The sequence below is a fragment of the Bubalus kerabau genome, chromosome 1 (assembly GCF_029407905.1).
Source record: "Bubalus kerabau isolate K-KA32 ecotype Philippines breed swamp buffalo chromosome 1, PCC_UOA_SB_1v2, whole genome shotgun sequence".
NCBI lineage: Eukaryota > Metazoa > Chordata > Mammalia > Artiodactyla > Bovidae > Bubalus > Bubalus kerabau.
In genome coordinates this window covers 59308941-59324678 of record NC_073624.1, presented here as the reverse complement: position 1 = coordinate 59324678, position 15738 = coordinate 59308941, and the positions used below count along the sequence as shown (strand labels likewise).

Below are 15738 nucleotides of genomic sequence, written 5' to 3'. Positions count from 1 at the left end.
CACAACTGAGCGACTGAACTGAACTGATTATTTTTTTGTCTCTTATTCCTAAATTTGGCTTTAAGCCAGAGCATTTATGTGGAATTTAACAGAACCTGAAGTCTAGAGGAATGCTTTATTTGATAAATGGAGGGAAATCATTATTGTAGGCTTTTTTCCAAAAGGGGTGTGAGTGCTGAATCTGGATAGGTGGGGTGGGCCTTAGTTGGCCTGGGAGCATGAAAGTCACTTGAAAGTTTTCCTGAGTTTGCACCTACTTGAGGACCTTGGCGTGTCCAGGAAAAATCTACTACTTGATAGATTGGACTTTCTATGTGGCTTTACAACCAACCAGTTAGTTTACTTTGTAGCCTCTATTAATACTGAGTCAGACTTGGAGTTGGCCATTCTGTGCTGTTCCAGAGCTATGTGGCTCAAGTTTCTGTTTGTAAGAAATTTAAAGCAAGAGGCTGAAATACTTACTGAAGAATTTTGAAATAAACTCTTTGGACATCTGGGGAGTGCTTTGAGAGGATAAAACAAAATGCTGTGGAAGGCACATTAGTACCTCTAACAGTCCAAAGCCCAGTAAAGAATCACTAGGTAATTTATTTCTTTTGTTTCTTCAATGGAACAGATTATTTTCATAGTAACCATGAAGACGACTACTTGAGAACTTAACACTGCATGAGGCTTTGTATATACACTTACTCATATTACATTCGGAGACGGCGATGGCACCCCACTCCAGTACTCTTGCCTGGAAAATCCTATGGACGGAGGAGCCTGCTAGGCTGCAGTCCATGGGGTCGCGAAGAGTCGGACATGACTAAGTGACTTCACTTTCCCTTTTCACTTTCATGCATTGGAGAAGGAAATGGCAACCCACTCTAGTGTTCTTGCCTGGAGAATCCCAGGGATGGGGGAGCCTGGTGGGCTGCCATCTATGGGGTCGCACAGAGTTGGACACGACTGAAGCGACTTAGCAGCAGCAGCATATTACATTATCCTTTTCTCACTACATCTTGATAAGTGTTGATCCCATTTTACAGATGAGGAAACAAGTTCAGAGATGAAGTCACTTGCCCAGGCTCATATTAACTAATATCAAGTGGAACCAGGATTGAAAGCTAGGTTTCCCTGAGACTCTAAAGCCTTTATTTGTTTTTTTTTCCCACTGACTCACCTGCCTTTACTTATTTATTAGTACCTTGAAGTCAGCAGAACACTTGTCAAGTTCTTTGTCATTCAACACCATGAATTGTGGAAGACAGGTGCAAATATCCCCATTTTACAGAGTAGGGAGCTGAGATGCAGGTAAATTAAGGACTTGACTAGGTACACCCAACTTAAAAATGGTAGAACTGGGCCTTGGACTGGCTGTGATTAATTTTTCTGATCTGAAGTCCATTATCCCATCCCCTTTATAACACTTTTCTGCCTGCTGTCATTCATTTGAACGTGTGAAATCTTGCCCTTGAAAAATGTAATGTTTTGCGTTACTTGCAGGTAATTAAAAAGAAAAAATTGTAGCAAAATGCTGACATTTTAGGGAAGGGGGAGGTATTCATTAGCATCATGTCTGACTGGGAAAACCTGGCAGACAGGATGGATAACATCTGCAGAACACCTCACATTTGTTTTGCTTCTCTATTTTCCCTTTGAAAATAAGGTTCTTGTAAACTTTATTCTCTTCAGATTTGGAATTCAGTGACTGGGGAACTAGTGCGTATCTATGATGAGCACTCAGAGCAAGTCAATTGCTGCCACTTCACCAACAACAGTAATCACCTTCTCTTAGCCACTGGTTCAAATGACTACTTCCTTAAAGTAAGTGTGAATGAGAATCATGTAGATAAATTTGATAGATACATCAGGACATCTCCTTTGATTTTTTTTCATATATTGTGTTAATCAAGGATCTTTTGGTTATAGGGATAGAAACTTGCCTGTTAGCTTAAGCAACAACAGCAAAAAGGATATTACTGGGTCTTGAAACTGGAAAGTTTTGGAAGGAGCCTGTCTTCAGGCATAACTGATTCCAGATGCCTAAACTACATTCTTAGGCTCTTAAACTCCTCCTCCATCTGTGGATCTTGTTTCCCTTTGTGTTGATTCAGACCTATTCTATCTGTGTGGCAGGAAATACGGGTATCCTTAGCTCTAGGTGTGCATGGTTACTACAGCTCATAATCACAGAGTGAGGGCCTGTAGTTTTCCTATAGAGAAAACTGTGTTGCACAATACATCCTTGTGGCTTATTTTATACGTGATAGTTTGTACCTCTTAATCCCCTGCCACTATCTTGCCCTCCCTTCCTTCTCCCCACTGGTAACCACTAGCTTGCTCTCTGTATCTGTAGTCTGTTTCTTTTTTGTTATATTCACTAGTTTGTTGTATTTCTTAGATTCCACGTATAAGTGATATCATACAGTATTTGTCTTTCTCTGACTTAATTAAAATTAATGCTTCTCAAGATGAAAAATTGTTTGGGATAGATATACAACAAATATCTGTGAATAACTTTCGACATTTCCTTTTAACATTTTGTAGGATGAGGAAGTTCATATTTCCTTTTTTTAAATATAGACAAAATTCTCTAAGATGTGGGAAGTGGTTATTGGTTGGTCAACCATTTTAATTAAGGACAAGTTTTACTTTAAAACCTGTCATTCCACACCTGCATTTCCATTAGGTCTGTCAGAACTTACTTCTTGTGCTTTTTGAACTGAGAGAAGTCAATGAAAAGATGTAAATCTGAAGTTGTCCCCATGTAACTTGTGTTATCTGCAGATTTGGGTTTATCTAGGACTGGGATTAAAGGAGCCCAAAATGGAGATGGACATAAACATCAGAACTTAACCTCACTTACTGACTATTCCCAAAGGATTTTTACCAAAATTAATTTTGGGAGATAAAGGATTTCTCCTTTGTTTAACCTAGGTAGCATAAATCACCAGAGATGACTGTTGCCTTTTGTTTACATTTTTTATACTTTTCAAACATACCCCAGAGGAGAAAGAATAATCGTGAGCACCGTGGTGTCCTTTGCCTAGCTCCAACAATTATCAGCATTTTGCCAATCATATTTTATTCCCCTACCACCTCCCATTTTTTTTTTGGACTAAGCATTTTATAGCAAATCCCATCATTTCACTCGGAATGATGGGATGTATACTTTGGCATGTATCTCTCAGGTATAAAACATAAATAGCATGTCATTATCATACCTAGCATAATAAACAATTTCATAGCATACTTGGTCCATATTCATTTTTTCTTACTAGTCTCAAAACATCTTTCTACCATAGATTTGGGCTTCCCAAGGTGGTGCTAGTGGTAAAGAATCTGCCCTCCAGTGCTGGAGATATAAGAAATGTAGGTTCGATCCCTGAGTTGAGAAGATTCCCTGGAGAAGGAGATGGCAACCTCCTCCAGTCAGAATCCAAACTTAAGTGGCATTTGGTTGATAAGTCTCTTAAGACACTTTTATTCTATAAACGTTCTCCTTCCTGCTACCTCTTTTTTTATGCCACTGATTTGTTAGAGAAATTGAGTCAGTTTTCCTGTGGAATGTCTCACATTTTGGATTTGGTTGACTTCTTCCAGGAAGAGTTGTTTAACTTGCTATCCTGATCCATTATGTTTGCTGTCAGATGAATCTATATCTATCTTTACAGTCATTGTACTTTTGAATCATTTTTTAGAGTGTTAATAGATTTTAGCTTAGTTAGGAGACTCAAGGTTTGTATCGGGAAATCTTAGCAATGACCGTTTAAAGAGTTGGATAACTTAGCATCTTAAAAAATTACAAATGTAATTTATTTTACATATCACTTATTATAGAGCTGAATAAAAAAAATTTTCAAACTGCTTTGTTAAAAATAAGCAATGGCTGGTTTAGTGCTCAGAGGAAAGCCTAAGTAAGTCTTCAAGTCCCTTAGATTTAGGTGCTGATCTAAGGGCCGCCCCATTACTTGTTAATCCCATGCTCACCTCTATGTTTGACACCTTTGTCAAACTAAAGTGAACATATTCCTATAACTGGAAAAGCTTAATTGGGAGGGAAGGAAGAACTTTACATGATTTCTAATTTTTCCCCATTCAGTGGTAATTTTTCAGTTATCTTTTTTTCTTTCTCAAATAGCTCTGGGATCTGAATCAAGAAGAATGTCGAAATACCATGTTTGGCCATACAAATTCGGTCAGTCACTGCAGATTTTCACCAGATGATCAGGTTTTGGCCAGTTGTTCAGCTGATGGAACATTAAAGGTATGCTTTTGTTCATTGTTAAAGTGGTTTTTGCATAACTGTATTATTTAATACTTGGGTTATGGAAACAGGTTTCTGTTTTTCCCATTGCTACAGAAAGCTGCTTTCTTCACCATCCAGGAGCATTTTTAATGTAACTGTAATTCCTTGTCATAATGATTGTTTGTTAATGGTTTACTACCCTATGCTTAAAAGTTCATATAATTGAAATTCTTTAGTTTTTTTTAGAAATGCATTTATTTATTAATAATTATTTTTGACTGTGTTGGGTCTTTGTTGCTTGTCGGACTTTTCTCTAGTTTTGGCAAGTGGAGGCTACTCTGTAGTTGGGGGTGCGTGGGCTTCTCATTGCAGTGGCTTTTCTTCTCTTCTTAGAGCGTGGGTTCTAGGGCATGGGGAGTTCAGTAGTTGCAGCTCTTGGACTCTAGAGCACAGGCTCGGTAGTTGTGGCACATGGGCTTAGTTGCTCCACAGCATGTGGGATCTTCCAGGATCAAGGATTGAACCCTCATCTCCTGCATTGGTAGGTGGATTCTTTACCACTGAGCCACCAGGGAAGCCCAAGTTCTTTAATTTTTAAGCTTTACATTTAATTTATGATTTGTAAAACCTTTTGAGCTCTATGGTATCAAGTTTGTAAAGTTCTTGATTTTATTTATCATTCACTTATTCTGCTTTTTATGTTTCTATATTCCTGTTCTTGAGAAATCATGGGGGGGGGGGGGAGTCAGAGCTAGGGGGAAAAAAAGTATTCAGCCTCCAGAAATTTATAGTGTTTAAAAAAACTAAATTTTTTAAATCTCCACCTTCTCAATAAGATCCAGTGCCACTTGCTTTGCCATTTCCTGTCTCTGCTGTTATTCTGGTCTTCTTTCGTGTTGAATCCAGTCCTTTGACTTCCTCATCTCCCTCCCATGCTGTAGTGTTTGCTCTGGTTCATGGTGTCAGACCGTCATGTCTCATAGCAGCCTTCTACGGTGTATTTCCATCTCTCTTTATCCCAATACATAGCTGCTAGATGAACTCTCTACCTCTATTTTCATCTTGCCTTTTTTAGCTGGAACATGAAAGTACCAAGTTCTAAATTTTATAAACCCAGGCTCATCAGACACACCTCTAAGGCTCTTCACCTTCATCATTCTTATCTCTGTTCCTATTCAATATATTAATTGTCACTTCTGGGCAAGATAATTTTGGGCGCTTATTTCAGCTACTGTCCCTATATATGTGTTTCATTAGTCTTTTTTGGAGGGTTTTTTTTTTTTTTTTGACTCCAATTCACTTGTCTATAGTTTTTAATGACCCTCAACTTTATAAATTTAAACAGTAAATGAAAAGCCTTCTTCAGAAAGTGTTCTCTTATAACATCCATCCATCTGGTTGTGAGAATATATACACATATCTATCTACCTGTATCTGTACATACAGATGGAAACTGCTTGATCTTCTGACTTCCACTTGTAAATTTAAAAAAAAAATTATTTTTTAAAATTTTTGGCTGTGTCGGGTCTTCATTGCTGCATGGGCTTTTTCTGTAGCTGTGTTGCGTGGGGGCTACTCTCTAGTTGCAGTGTGCAGGCTTCTCATTGCTGTGGCTTCTCTTGTTGCAGAGCATGGGCTCTAGGCATACAGGCTTCAGGAATTGCGGCACATGGGCTCAGTAGTCGTGGCTCCCAGGATCTAGAGCATAGGCTCAGTTCTTGTAGCCTATAGGCTTAGCTGCTCTGTGGCACGTGGGATCTTCCTGGACTAGGGATTGAACCCATGTCTCCTGCATTGGCAGGGGTATTCTTCACCACTGAGCCACCAGGGGAGCCCTGCACTTACAAATTTGTTGTATGGTTCAGTTCAGTAATTTTTCATACGTCTTCTGTTTCTTTGATAAGGTTAAATATAGGTTTATGACCTGCAGAGACGTTGTCATCTTGTTGTAACTCGCTGAAGTTCATTGTACACAGTTGTACTCAAAACATCTGCTCAGTAAATTTTCTTGGCATGTACCTCTTCCAGGGAAATACTTGAACCCACTAGACTCTGTTTTGCTTGTTAGAATCTCTAGAGATTTGTTAATGCTGCTAGGTGACTTTTAAGTTTACAGCAAGCTAAACTCTCTTGATGCTCATCCTTTGGTTGAATCTTTAACCTCTCTTTGTTGACTGAGGATATCTCATTTTTGTATAGATTACTTCAGGGCATCTAGGGATTTTCTGGGTAGAACATTACTTTATAGAGTTTCCTAGCATTTAGTTGATGTTGGGAGCATTCTTAGAACATTCAGGTAAATGGATTTGGCCTCTGTGACATGTTCTCTGTAAAACCAAATACCTGTGTCTTCTTTGGGATGATCCATGTCAGAGGAGGTTTTTCAGAGGTCCGGTGAAGGCAACGTTCTTCTGAAAGATTCTTTCAGTCCTATAAGTTTTTGATTTTTACTTAGAGAATGACTTCAGAAAGCATTTTATGTCTCAAGGCAGGTTCTCCTTTTATCTCCATTGCTAATTCTAAGTTCTCGAAAGATTCCATTATTATTAGGTTACTTAATGTTGAAGAAAGTTGTGAAACCAGGCCTTTTATCTGTTAAACAATTTCAGTTTGTACAATTCAACTAGGCCTTCTTTGCTGCCAGGTAATGGTTTGTTCCCTGAATTGAATTCACCACAGTGCCTATTCCAAACCTTTTTTGTTGTTCTTAAGCCCCCAACCCTGTCAATATATCTCTTTCATTCTATGGAGATAACTTTACCTCATACCTATTCAGAAGGTTGATACCACCCAAGAGTTACCTATCATGAGCTCCCTCATAAATTGCCATAAAAGACTCTACATGCTACACGCTAAGATGCTTCAGTTGTGTCTGACTCTTTGTGACCCTATGGTCCATAGCTTGCCAGGCTCCTCTGTCCATAGGAATCTCCAGGCAAAAATACTGGAGTGGGTTGGAGTGCCATGGAATACTGGAGTGCCATTCCCTCCTTCAGGGTATCTTTCTCAACCCAGGGATCAAACCTGTGTCTCTTATGTCTCTTGAATTGGCGGGAGGGTTCTTTACCTCTAGTGCCACCTGGGAAGTAAAAGGCTCTACTGCACTTCTTTTCTCTCATCTCCATGCTCAGGAAGTCCTCTGCTTGTGCCTACTGTTTCTTTTTTCCTTCTTCCTCTGACACCTTGCCCCATTGGTTATTTCTGTATTGCATTTTCAGTTTTTCTTTTCTTTTGAACCCCTTTCCACAGTTTACAGATGTTCTTGGGCCTTCCTAAGCATTGTAAAAGCAAAAAAGTGAAAACCCTTTGACTCTTCTTGATTGTGTTATCCTCTGAAACATTCAGTTTTTCTTTCTGATTAGACCTTTAAATCACCTACACTTGCCTCCACTTCCTATCTACTTGTTCACTGCTAACTCTTTTTCAGCCTGGTCTGTCTTCTACGTATTCCCTTGAAGAGTAAAATTCAGTTTTATTTCATTTTCATTCTTTTTGATGTAAAATCTAATGCTCTTTGGAAGAGTGTGGGATCCAGTATTTTTCTTTATCCAGTTTTTATTCTTTCCCTTTGTTACCACACTCCTGTTGACCACCTGTGTTTCCTTTTTGAAACTCCTCATTTGACATTAGTGTTTTCTTCTTTCTTCTCCTGTCTTTCTTGCTGTGCTGTGCTTAGTTGCTCAGTTGTGTCTGACTCTGTGACCCTGTGGACTGTAGCCCACCGGGCTCCTCTGTTCATGTGATTCTCCAGGCAAGAATACTGGGTTGCTATGCCCTCCTCCAGGAGATCTTCCCAACCCAGGAATCAAACCCAGGTCTCCTGCATTGCAGGCAGATCCTTTACCATCAGAGCCACCAGGGAAGCCTGTCTTTCTTACCCCTTCTTTAACTTTTTCCTTCCCATTAAAGTATGGCCGTTCCTCAAGCATCTAGTCTTGACTGCCACCTCCATCACCTTTTTTCTGTTCCATGTCAGCCAGCCTCATGGCTTTATCTCCTTTCTCATGTGAGTGTGTTTCACATGTGTTCTGTCCAGCCCTCGTTTCTCTTACCTGCCTATGTCCTGCATTTTTAACTGTCTGCTCGTTTGCTGTCACTTAGATAAAACACTGTACCTCAAACTCACTGTGCTCCAAACTGAACTCTTCATTTTTTCTTCCCCAAACTGACCTACTTTTTATGGTTCCTGTATGTTTTCATGGTTTTGATTAGATCAGTGTTCAGGATCTACATCATCCTGACTGATTACAGTTGGGCCCTGTAGTATATGATGATTTTTTTCCCCCTCCTTTCTCATACAATACTTTGTTCTCTTTGGGATTAAATGTGTTGCACAGTTAACAGTGTCATTTTGTGTTTTCCTTTGCTTATTTTTTTTAATATGCATATCGCTCATCCATCTTCAAGCTATCCCTTGTCTAAGTTTTTCTTAAATAATTCAGTTTTTTTGATTTGACATTTTCTTTTCTTAGAAATAACTTTCTTGGAGGCATCTGTCTTGTTCCATTGTGACTGGTGATACTATTTATCCCCAGTGCTCAGCTACCATCCTGGGATCCTCCTGTTCTTCTCTTGAGTTGAAACCCTTATTTCCTGAATTTATTGGTTTATTCTCAGTGTGGTGGAAAATCTCCCCTAATTTTCTAAGAAAGAATGTGAGAGGAAATTTTTGAGACCATATCTGTCTAAAAGTGCCTTTATTCTAGCTTCATATTTAATTGATATTTTTGATTGCATATAGAAGGAAATAATTTTTTTCTTAGAATTTTGGAGACATTGTTCCCTTGTCTTTGAACTCCCACAGTTTCTCTTGAGATGTTTGAAGACATTCTGATTTGTATGTGATCTATTTTCTTGGTCTCGAAACTTTTAAGATCTTTATAAAATTCCCAGTGTTTCTCTTTTTAGAACTTTCATGACAGTATGCCTTGGTGTGGGTTTGTCTTTGTTTATTGTTCTTGGCACTTGGTAGCTTCTTTCAATCTGGAAATTCATGTCCTTCAGTTCTGGAGGTTTTCTTTAATCATTTGATTTATTCTCATCTAGTTTCTTTTTCTAGAATGTCTGTCTGGGATGTTTTCTTATTTTTCTCCCGTCATCCATTCGTCCTACTTCTTGGAAAATTTATTTAGCTTTATTTTCATCTCCTTCTATTTTGTTTTAAATTTCTGCTATCATATTTTTAAGTGTACCCATTAATGTTTTTAAATAATGTTTAATTTTATAAGAGATTATTCAAAATATGCCTAGAGAGAAAAATTTTCTTTACTCCTGTTTCATGTGGGTTTTGGGAGGGTACAGAGGTGAATATATATATATATTCTATCTGCAGAACTCAGTTTTGTTTCACTAACACTATTGTCTCTTCTCACCTGTGCTTGAAACATGGGAATAATCTGTCTTTTAAAATGTATTTACTGATTATTTATTAAGTACTTACTATGTGGCAGATTCTGTACTAGATGTTTGGTTTTTAAACACTTTTGAGAAAAAGTATATTTCCTGGCCTGAAGTTATTCAGGGTCTAGTGAGGAGAAAACCAAGGCATAGACAAACCATGAAGATGGTAAAAGTATGTGTCAGGGGCCTCAGAGCAGGCAAAGTTCTGTGCGGGAGCATGTAGACCCTTGCTGCTGCTCCCACACTGCCGTGTTCTCCCTTTGCATTATCTCTGCTTCCCTATTTTGTATCTTCACTTATGCTGACCTCTTAGCCTAAACTCTTGGGTATCATTTTGATAATGGAAATTGTATCCATCTTAAGTTGGTGTAGTCGCTGGTGGCTCAGATGGTAAAGCGTCTGCCTACAGTGTGGGAGACCTGGGTTCAATCCCTGGGTTGGGAAGATCTCTTGGAGAAGGCAGTGGCACCCCACTCCAGTATTCTTGCCTGGAAAATGCCATGGATGGAGGAGCCTGGTAGGCTGCAGTCCATGGGGTCGCAAAGAGTCAGACATTACCGAGCGACTTCACTTTCCTTCTTTCTTTCTTTAAGTTGGTGTAAAGAGGCTGATCTTCAGGCAGGAGAGTGAGGAGATAAAAAGTGTTTCCTCAAGCCCACAGGTTTGGTAAAGCATTTCCACTGTGTTGTGTGTTTCCCTTTCGAATGACTCATCTGACATATCTTGTGATTTTATTTTTTTAAAGGGGAGCATGTTTTTTAAAAGTCATCATTGAATTTGTTACAATATTGCTTCTGTTTTATGTTTTGTTTTTTTGGCCCCAGGGCAGGTAGGTCTTAGCTCCCCAACCAGGGATTGTATCCATACCCCCTGTATTGGAAGGCGAAGTCTTAAACCACTGGACCGCCAGGAAAGTCCCGTTAGTCATTCATGTGCTTGTCTTACCTCCTTTACTGGCCTCTAAACTCCTTGAGAGTAGTGTATGTATCCGATTCGTTTATATGATCTCAAAGTGACTCACATTATGTGAGCAAGATGATAAACCTTTACCGTGTCCCCTCAGATTGAATTAAGACTTCTTGAAACTCAGAAGAAAAACACTTTAAAAGTCTTCAGGGACAGGATTCTGATTTCATTGGTGAGTATCAAGTGTGATTGTGGAGCACAGAGCGCTAGCAGCAGGGGGACAGACATCACTGCACCCTGGGTGAGAACTGCTGTGTTTGTGGCAGCTTTCCCACAGAGCTATTAAGCCAGTGTCGTTGGCTGGTTTGCACTGATACAGTGACGTGCAGTAAGCAGACGTCCTGCAAAATGATGCTAGATAACAGCATTTCAAGGTCAATGTCTTGTAAAGCTTTTATTTTCCAAGACGATGGAGAACTGTAAAATTATTTCTTGCCCCAAATGGCTCTGTAATCATCTAAGTGTTTTATAGTGTATCATGTTGATAAACATGTGTTTTTCAGGCCTCGATGATAAACTATTCAAAACGTGAGTTTTATTTAAAAATTGCCGTTTAAACCACACAAAGGCCAGGGTGCATGTGGGCCCAGGATATAGGGCAGTGACTAGCTCAGAATGAAATTCAGGTGTTTATTTGGTCCCTCGACATGTGGAATTTCATCACTCCTTGCATAGGAGCTGAAGTCAGGTCCACATGTAAAAGATGTAGTGAAATCGGGTTGTATTAGTTTTCTTTTTCTTCCTTAAATCAAGGCAGTGATTGCTTTTGTTTTTCGTGTTAAGAGGGAAACCGTGTGATTTCTTACATAATCTGGCTGATGTGACTGAAGCTTCTGGCACTGGAGTTTAGATTTTCTCTCCTGAGTGTCAAGAAGGGCTAACAATACTTTAGAAGTCTCTTTTGGTTCAAAAGTTATTGCATGGGGAAAGGTTTTGGGTTTGGCTGTATTTCTAGTGTATACAATCTTTAAACTTGAGACGTTTAAACGTGTGTGTGCTTAGTCACTTGGTTGTGTCTGACTTTGCAACCCCATGGACTGGGATTTCCCAGGCAGGCATACTGGAGTGGGTTGCCATTTCCTTCTCCAGGGAATTTTCCTGATCCAGGGATCAAATTTGTATCTACTCTGTCTTCTGCAGTGCAGGCAGATTCTATACCCACTGAGTCATTGGGGAAGCTTGTGTCTGGCCAGTCAAATCTGGTTTTACTCTTGGAGCTATGCTTTGGAAGCTGAGTTGAAGCTTGAGGAACAGCTTGTTTGTTTATTTGTTTTGTTTTAAATCCTTGTCCTTGACCAACGCTCGGTCTGTGTATGGCAGCCATTATCATTCTGTGAAGCTGGGACACTGCACAAGGCCAAGGGGAGTGAAGATGGATTAAAAAGTAGTTACAATTAGTTTTTTTGGCTGCGTCAGGTCTTCGTTGCTGCACAAAGGCTTTCTCTAGTTGTGGAGAGTGGGGGCTACTCTTTGTTGTGTGTGGGCTTCTTATTGAAGTGGCTTCTATTGTTGCTGGAGCACAGGCTTTAGGGCACTTGGGCTTCAGTAGTTGTGACTTATAGGCTCTAGAGCACAGGCTCAATATTTGTGCACAAGCTTAGTTGCTCCACAGCATGTGGAACTTACCAGACCAGGGATTGAACCCGTGTCCCCTGCCTTGGAAGGTGGATTGTTAACCACTGGACCACCAGGAAAGTCCAAGATAGATCTTTTTTGAAGCCCTTTGTTTTTCGGGCTGCTCAGGTGGCTTCGCTAGTAAGTGAGGTTTGGTGTTTTGTCTCCCACTCCTCAGGATCCAGTTATTTTAGAGACCCCTTTAGCCCCACCAAGTGCACAAGACTGCTTCCTTTCAGCATAGCTTTGTTTTGTATTTTCAGGGATTTCCTTATATCTCTGGATGCTCTGCTAGATTGTAGCTCAGCTTGGACTGGGTCCTGTGTGTAGCGTCCATGCTGTGCATACAGTAGACTGTGAGGCACGCCTCATGGCTGGCACAGCAGAGGGCAGCAGTGGCAAGTCGTGAGTCACACCTTCCTTCTATCCTTTATGCTCATCCTGCTGTCAACACCTAATCTTTAGCCTCCTCCACACCATGCAAGGCTCTTTTAACATTTTATATAGTTTTACATTCTTTTTTGGAGTGCTTTTAATTTTTTTTTTTCTTTTTAGGAAAGTGATGAATGAAACTGGAATACTTAATTTAAAAGCCTTAGTTATACATAATGAAAAATAATTCATTAAGTGAACTTGAATATTTTGTGTGACATTTAATCCAGGTGGAATTCTAGAGGTGTGACTTGAGATCAAAACAAACTTAAAAAATTTTTTTATTTTTGAAATTTGAAGCTTTGGGATGTGAAATCTGCAAATGAGAGGAAAAGCATTAATGTGAAGCAATTCTTCCTGAATTCAGAGGAGCCTCAGGAGGATCTGGAAGTGATAGTGAAATGCTGTTCGTGGTCTGCTGATGGTGCTAAGATAATGGTGGCTGCGAAAAATAAAGTCTTTGTAAGTACTGGTATTTTAAAAAGCCAAATTTAGTCTAATAAAGTTGAAATACCTATTGATTGTTGCATTTTATACTGTTTATTGACATAAAGTATAGCTGACTGTTTTTGGGGCAGATGCCCTAGCCTCCTGTAGTTCTTAGAACTGTGCCTCAGGGAGTGTCCATGGGCCTTGTGAGAAAAGGTCTCCATGGTCAAACAGGTTTGGAAATGTTATGTATTACTTTCCCTATTGGAGGTACTTTTCCCCCTTTAGTGTATACTAACATATATAATATTTATGGCCTCTAGAAGTCCTACAATAAAGAAACAATTTATGTTGTTTACAACCAGTGTATCTCAAATTGATCTAAAACATAGATGGAATGCTGGCTGCATCACTCACCCTGCTTCCCTCCACAATTTGAAATACATTGGTTTAGGTGACTTTCAGAGTACTTTCTATAGCCTTAAAATACTATGATTTGGTGACTGATGGAAATACTTATCAACAACTGAAGTTTGTGAAATTTCTGTGAAGTAAATGAGGAAGATATGCAAAAGAAGGTAAGTGCCTAGGAAATGCCTTCTTTTTTCAGTTCTTGTAACAGTTTACATTTGTAGTATTCACAGTACTCTCATATAGAATTTCTCTTGATATAACTACCCAAAGGACACAGCACATTGCAGTAGCCCTATGGTAGTAATGTGTCCAAAGTTACACTGTGATTTGGAGACCTAGGTCTTCTGATTTAGGGCCCAATGCCATTACATTCTGATGGTAATTTTAAAAACTTAATGAGCGATCTTAGATTACAGTTTTATTTCATTTTCAGTTTTATTGAGGTATGATTTAAAAAATTGTAAAATATTTAAAGTGTATTTAACATGATGATTTGATGTATGTATACATTGTGAGGGCTTCCCTGGTGGCTTAGTGGTAAAGAATCTGGCTGCCAATGCAGCAGACCCAGGAGACCCAGGTTCAATTCCTGGGTTAGGAAGATCCCCTGGAGAAAGAAATGGCTACCCACTCTAGTATTCTTGCCTGGAAAATCCCATAGATAGAGGAGCTTGGTAGGCTACAGTCCTTGGGGTCGCAAAAGGGTTGGGTGTTACTTAGCGACTAAATAACAACATACATTGTGAAGGGATTACTCTCATTGAGCTAATTAACATATTGTCATCTTACATATTTGTCTGCTTTTCTTCCTCCCTCCCTTCCTTTAAGATGTTTACATTTTACTCTCTTTTACAGTGCAATATCACCTATAGTCACCATGTTATACATTAGATCCACAGACCTTATTTACCTTGTAACTAAAAGTTTGTATCCTTTTGTCAACCTTTCCCTATTTCTCCCACCCAAGAGATTCCAGTTTTAATGAACACAATTGAAGCATACATATAGTTGTATAAAAACTAACGGAGGGACCATTTATATTATTATTATTGATCTAGTAAGTTATGACCCTTGGATCTTGGTTGCTTATAGGTTTTTACCCCTTTAGCAGGAAACCAAAGAGAAATATATACTTTTGTCTTAAGTTTGTTAAAGTCTATAAACACAGAAAGGAACCCTGCATTTACAAGATGTGAAGATTTATAAAATTTGCCATTTTAGCTATTTTAAAATACACAATTCGGTGGCATTCATTATATTCACAATGCTGTATATGCATTTATCACCATTTTTCCAAAACCTTTTTCATCAAACAGAAACACTGTAACCAATAAGTAGTAATTCCCTCTTCAGCCCCTGGTAACCTCTAAATTATGAATTTACCTTTTCTAGATATTTCATATAAGTGGAGTCATACTATATAGCTCATTTTGTGTCTGGCTCATTTCATTTAGCGTAACATTTCAGGGTTCATTCATGTTGTAGCATGTGTTAGAACTTCATTTCTTTTTATGACTGAATAATAATCTTATATGGATATGCTGTATTTTGTTTATCCATTTATTTATTGTTGGGTTGTTTTCACCTTTTGGTTATTGTGAATAATGCCACAAGAGCACTGGTGTACAAGTATGTGTGTGAGCCCCTGCTTTCAGTTCTGTATATATGTCTAGGAGTGGAATTTCTGGGTCGTATGGTAATTTAATTCTGGGCTTTTGACGAACCACCAGACTTTTCCATAGTGGCTGTATAATTTTCTGTTCCCACTAGTAGTGTACAAGGATTCCAATTTCTTCACATCCTTGCTAACACTTGCTTTTTTCCATTCTAAAAAAATTATAACTGTCATATTAGGTGTGAAGTGGCACCACGTTATAGTTTGGTTTACATTTCCCTAATGACTGATCGTGTTGAGTAAAATTTGAACATTTAAAAATAGCTGTTCTAGTGAAAGAGGAAAATAATTTTATATTGCGTGAAATGCTTTCCTGTTTTAAAAATCTGTAGGCCAGCTCTGTATTTTACTGTGGTAAAACAAAGCTACCCTAAGATCACCCTTAACCACACACAGATTCCAGTTTCTTACTCTTGGTGTCTCTGTTATTTTCCTGTCTTTCTTTTCAACTCTTTTGTGTTATTAGCCCACTCCTGTTATTACGTCTTTTTGTTACCCAATAATTGGGACAACTGCCTATTCCGTACTTGAAAAGTTTCCTTTATCACTCTCAGCCACTAATTCTTTTTTAAAA

The 15738-nt window shown here is 38.9% G+C and overlaps 1 protein-coding gene across 6 annotated transcripts in view; it reads left to right on the top strand.

Moving 5' to 3' along the window:
* APAF1 (apoptotic peptidase activating factor 1) overlaps positions 1-15738 on the top strand; it is a 101171-nt gene that overhangs the window by 50133 nt on the left and 35300 nt on the right. For 5 of the 6 annotated variants that reach the window (XM_055576480.1, XM_055576472.1, XM_055576462.1 and 2 more), the window contains exons 15-18: positions 1678-1809; positions 4127-4252; positions 10698-10772; positions 12947-13108. In XM_055576480.1, the coding sequence (XP_055432455.1) occupies positions 1678-1809; positions 4127-4252; positions 10698-10772; positions 12947-13108 (495 nt within the window). The remainder of the gene's footprint in view (positions 1-1677; positions 1810-4126; positions 4253-10697; positions 10773-12946; positions 13109-15738) is intronic. The other variant, XM_055576484.1, reaches the window with a different exon arrangement.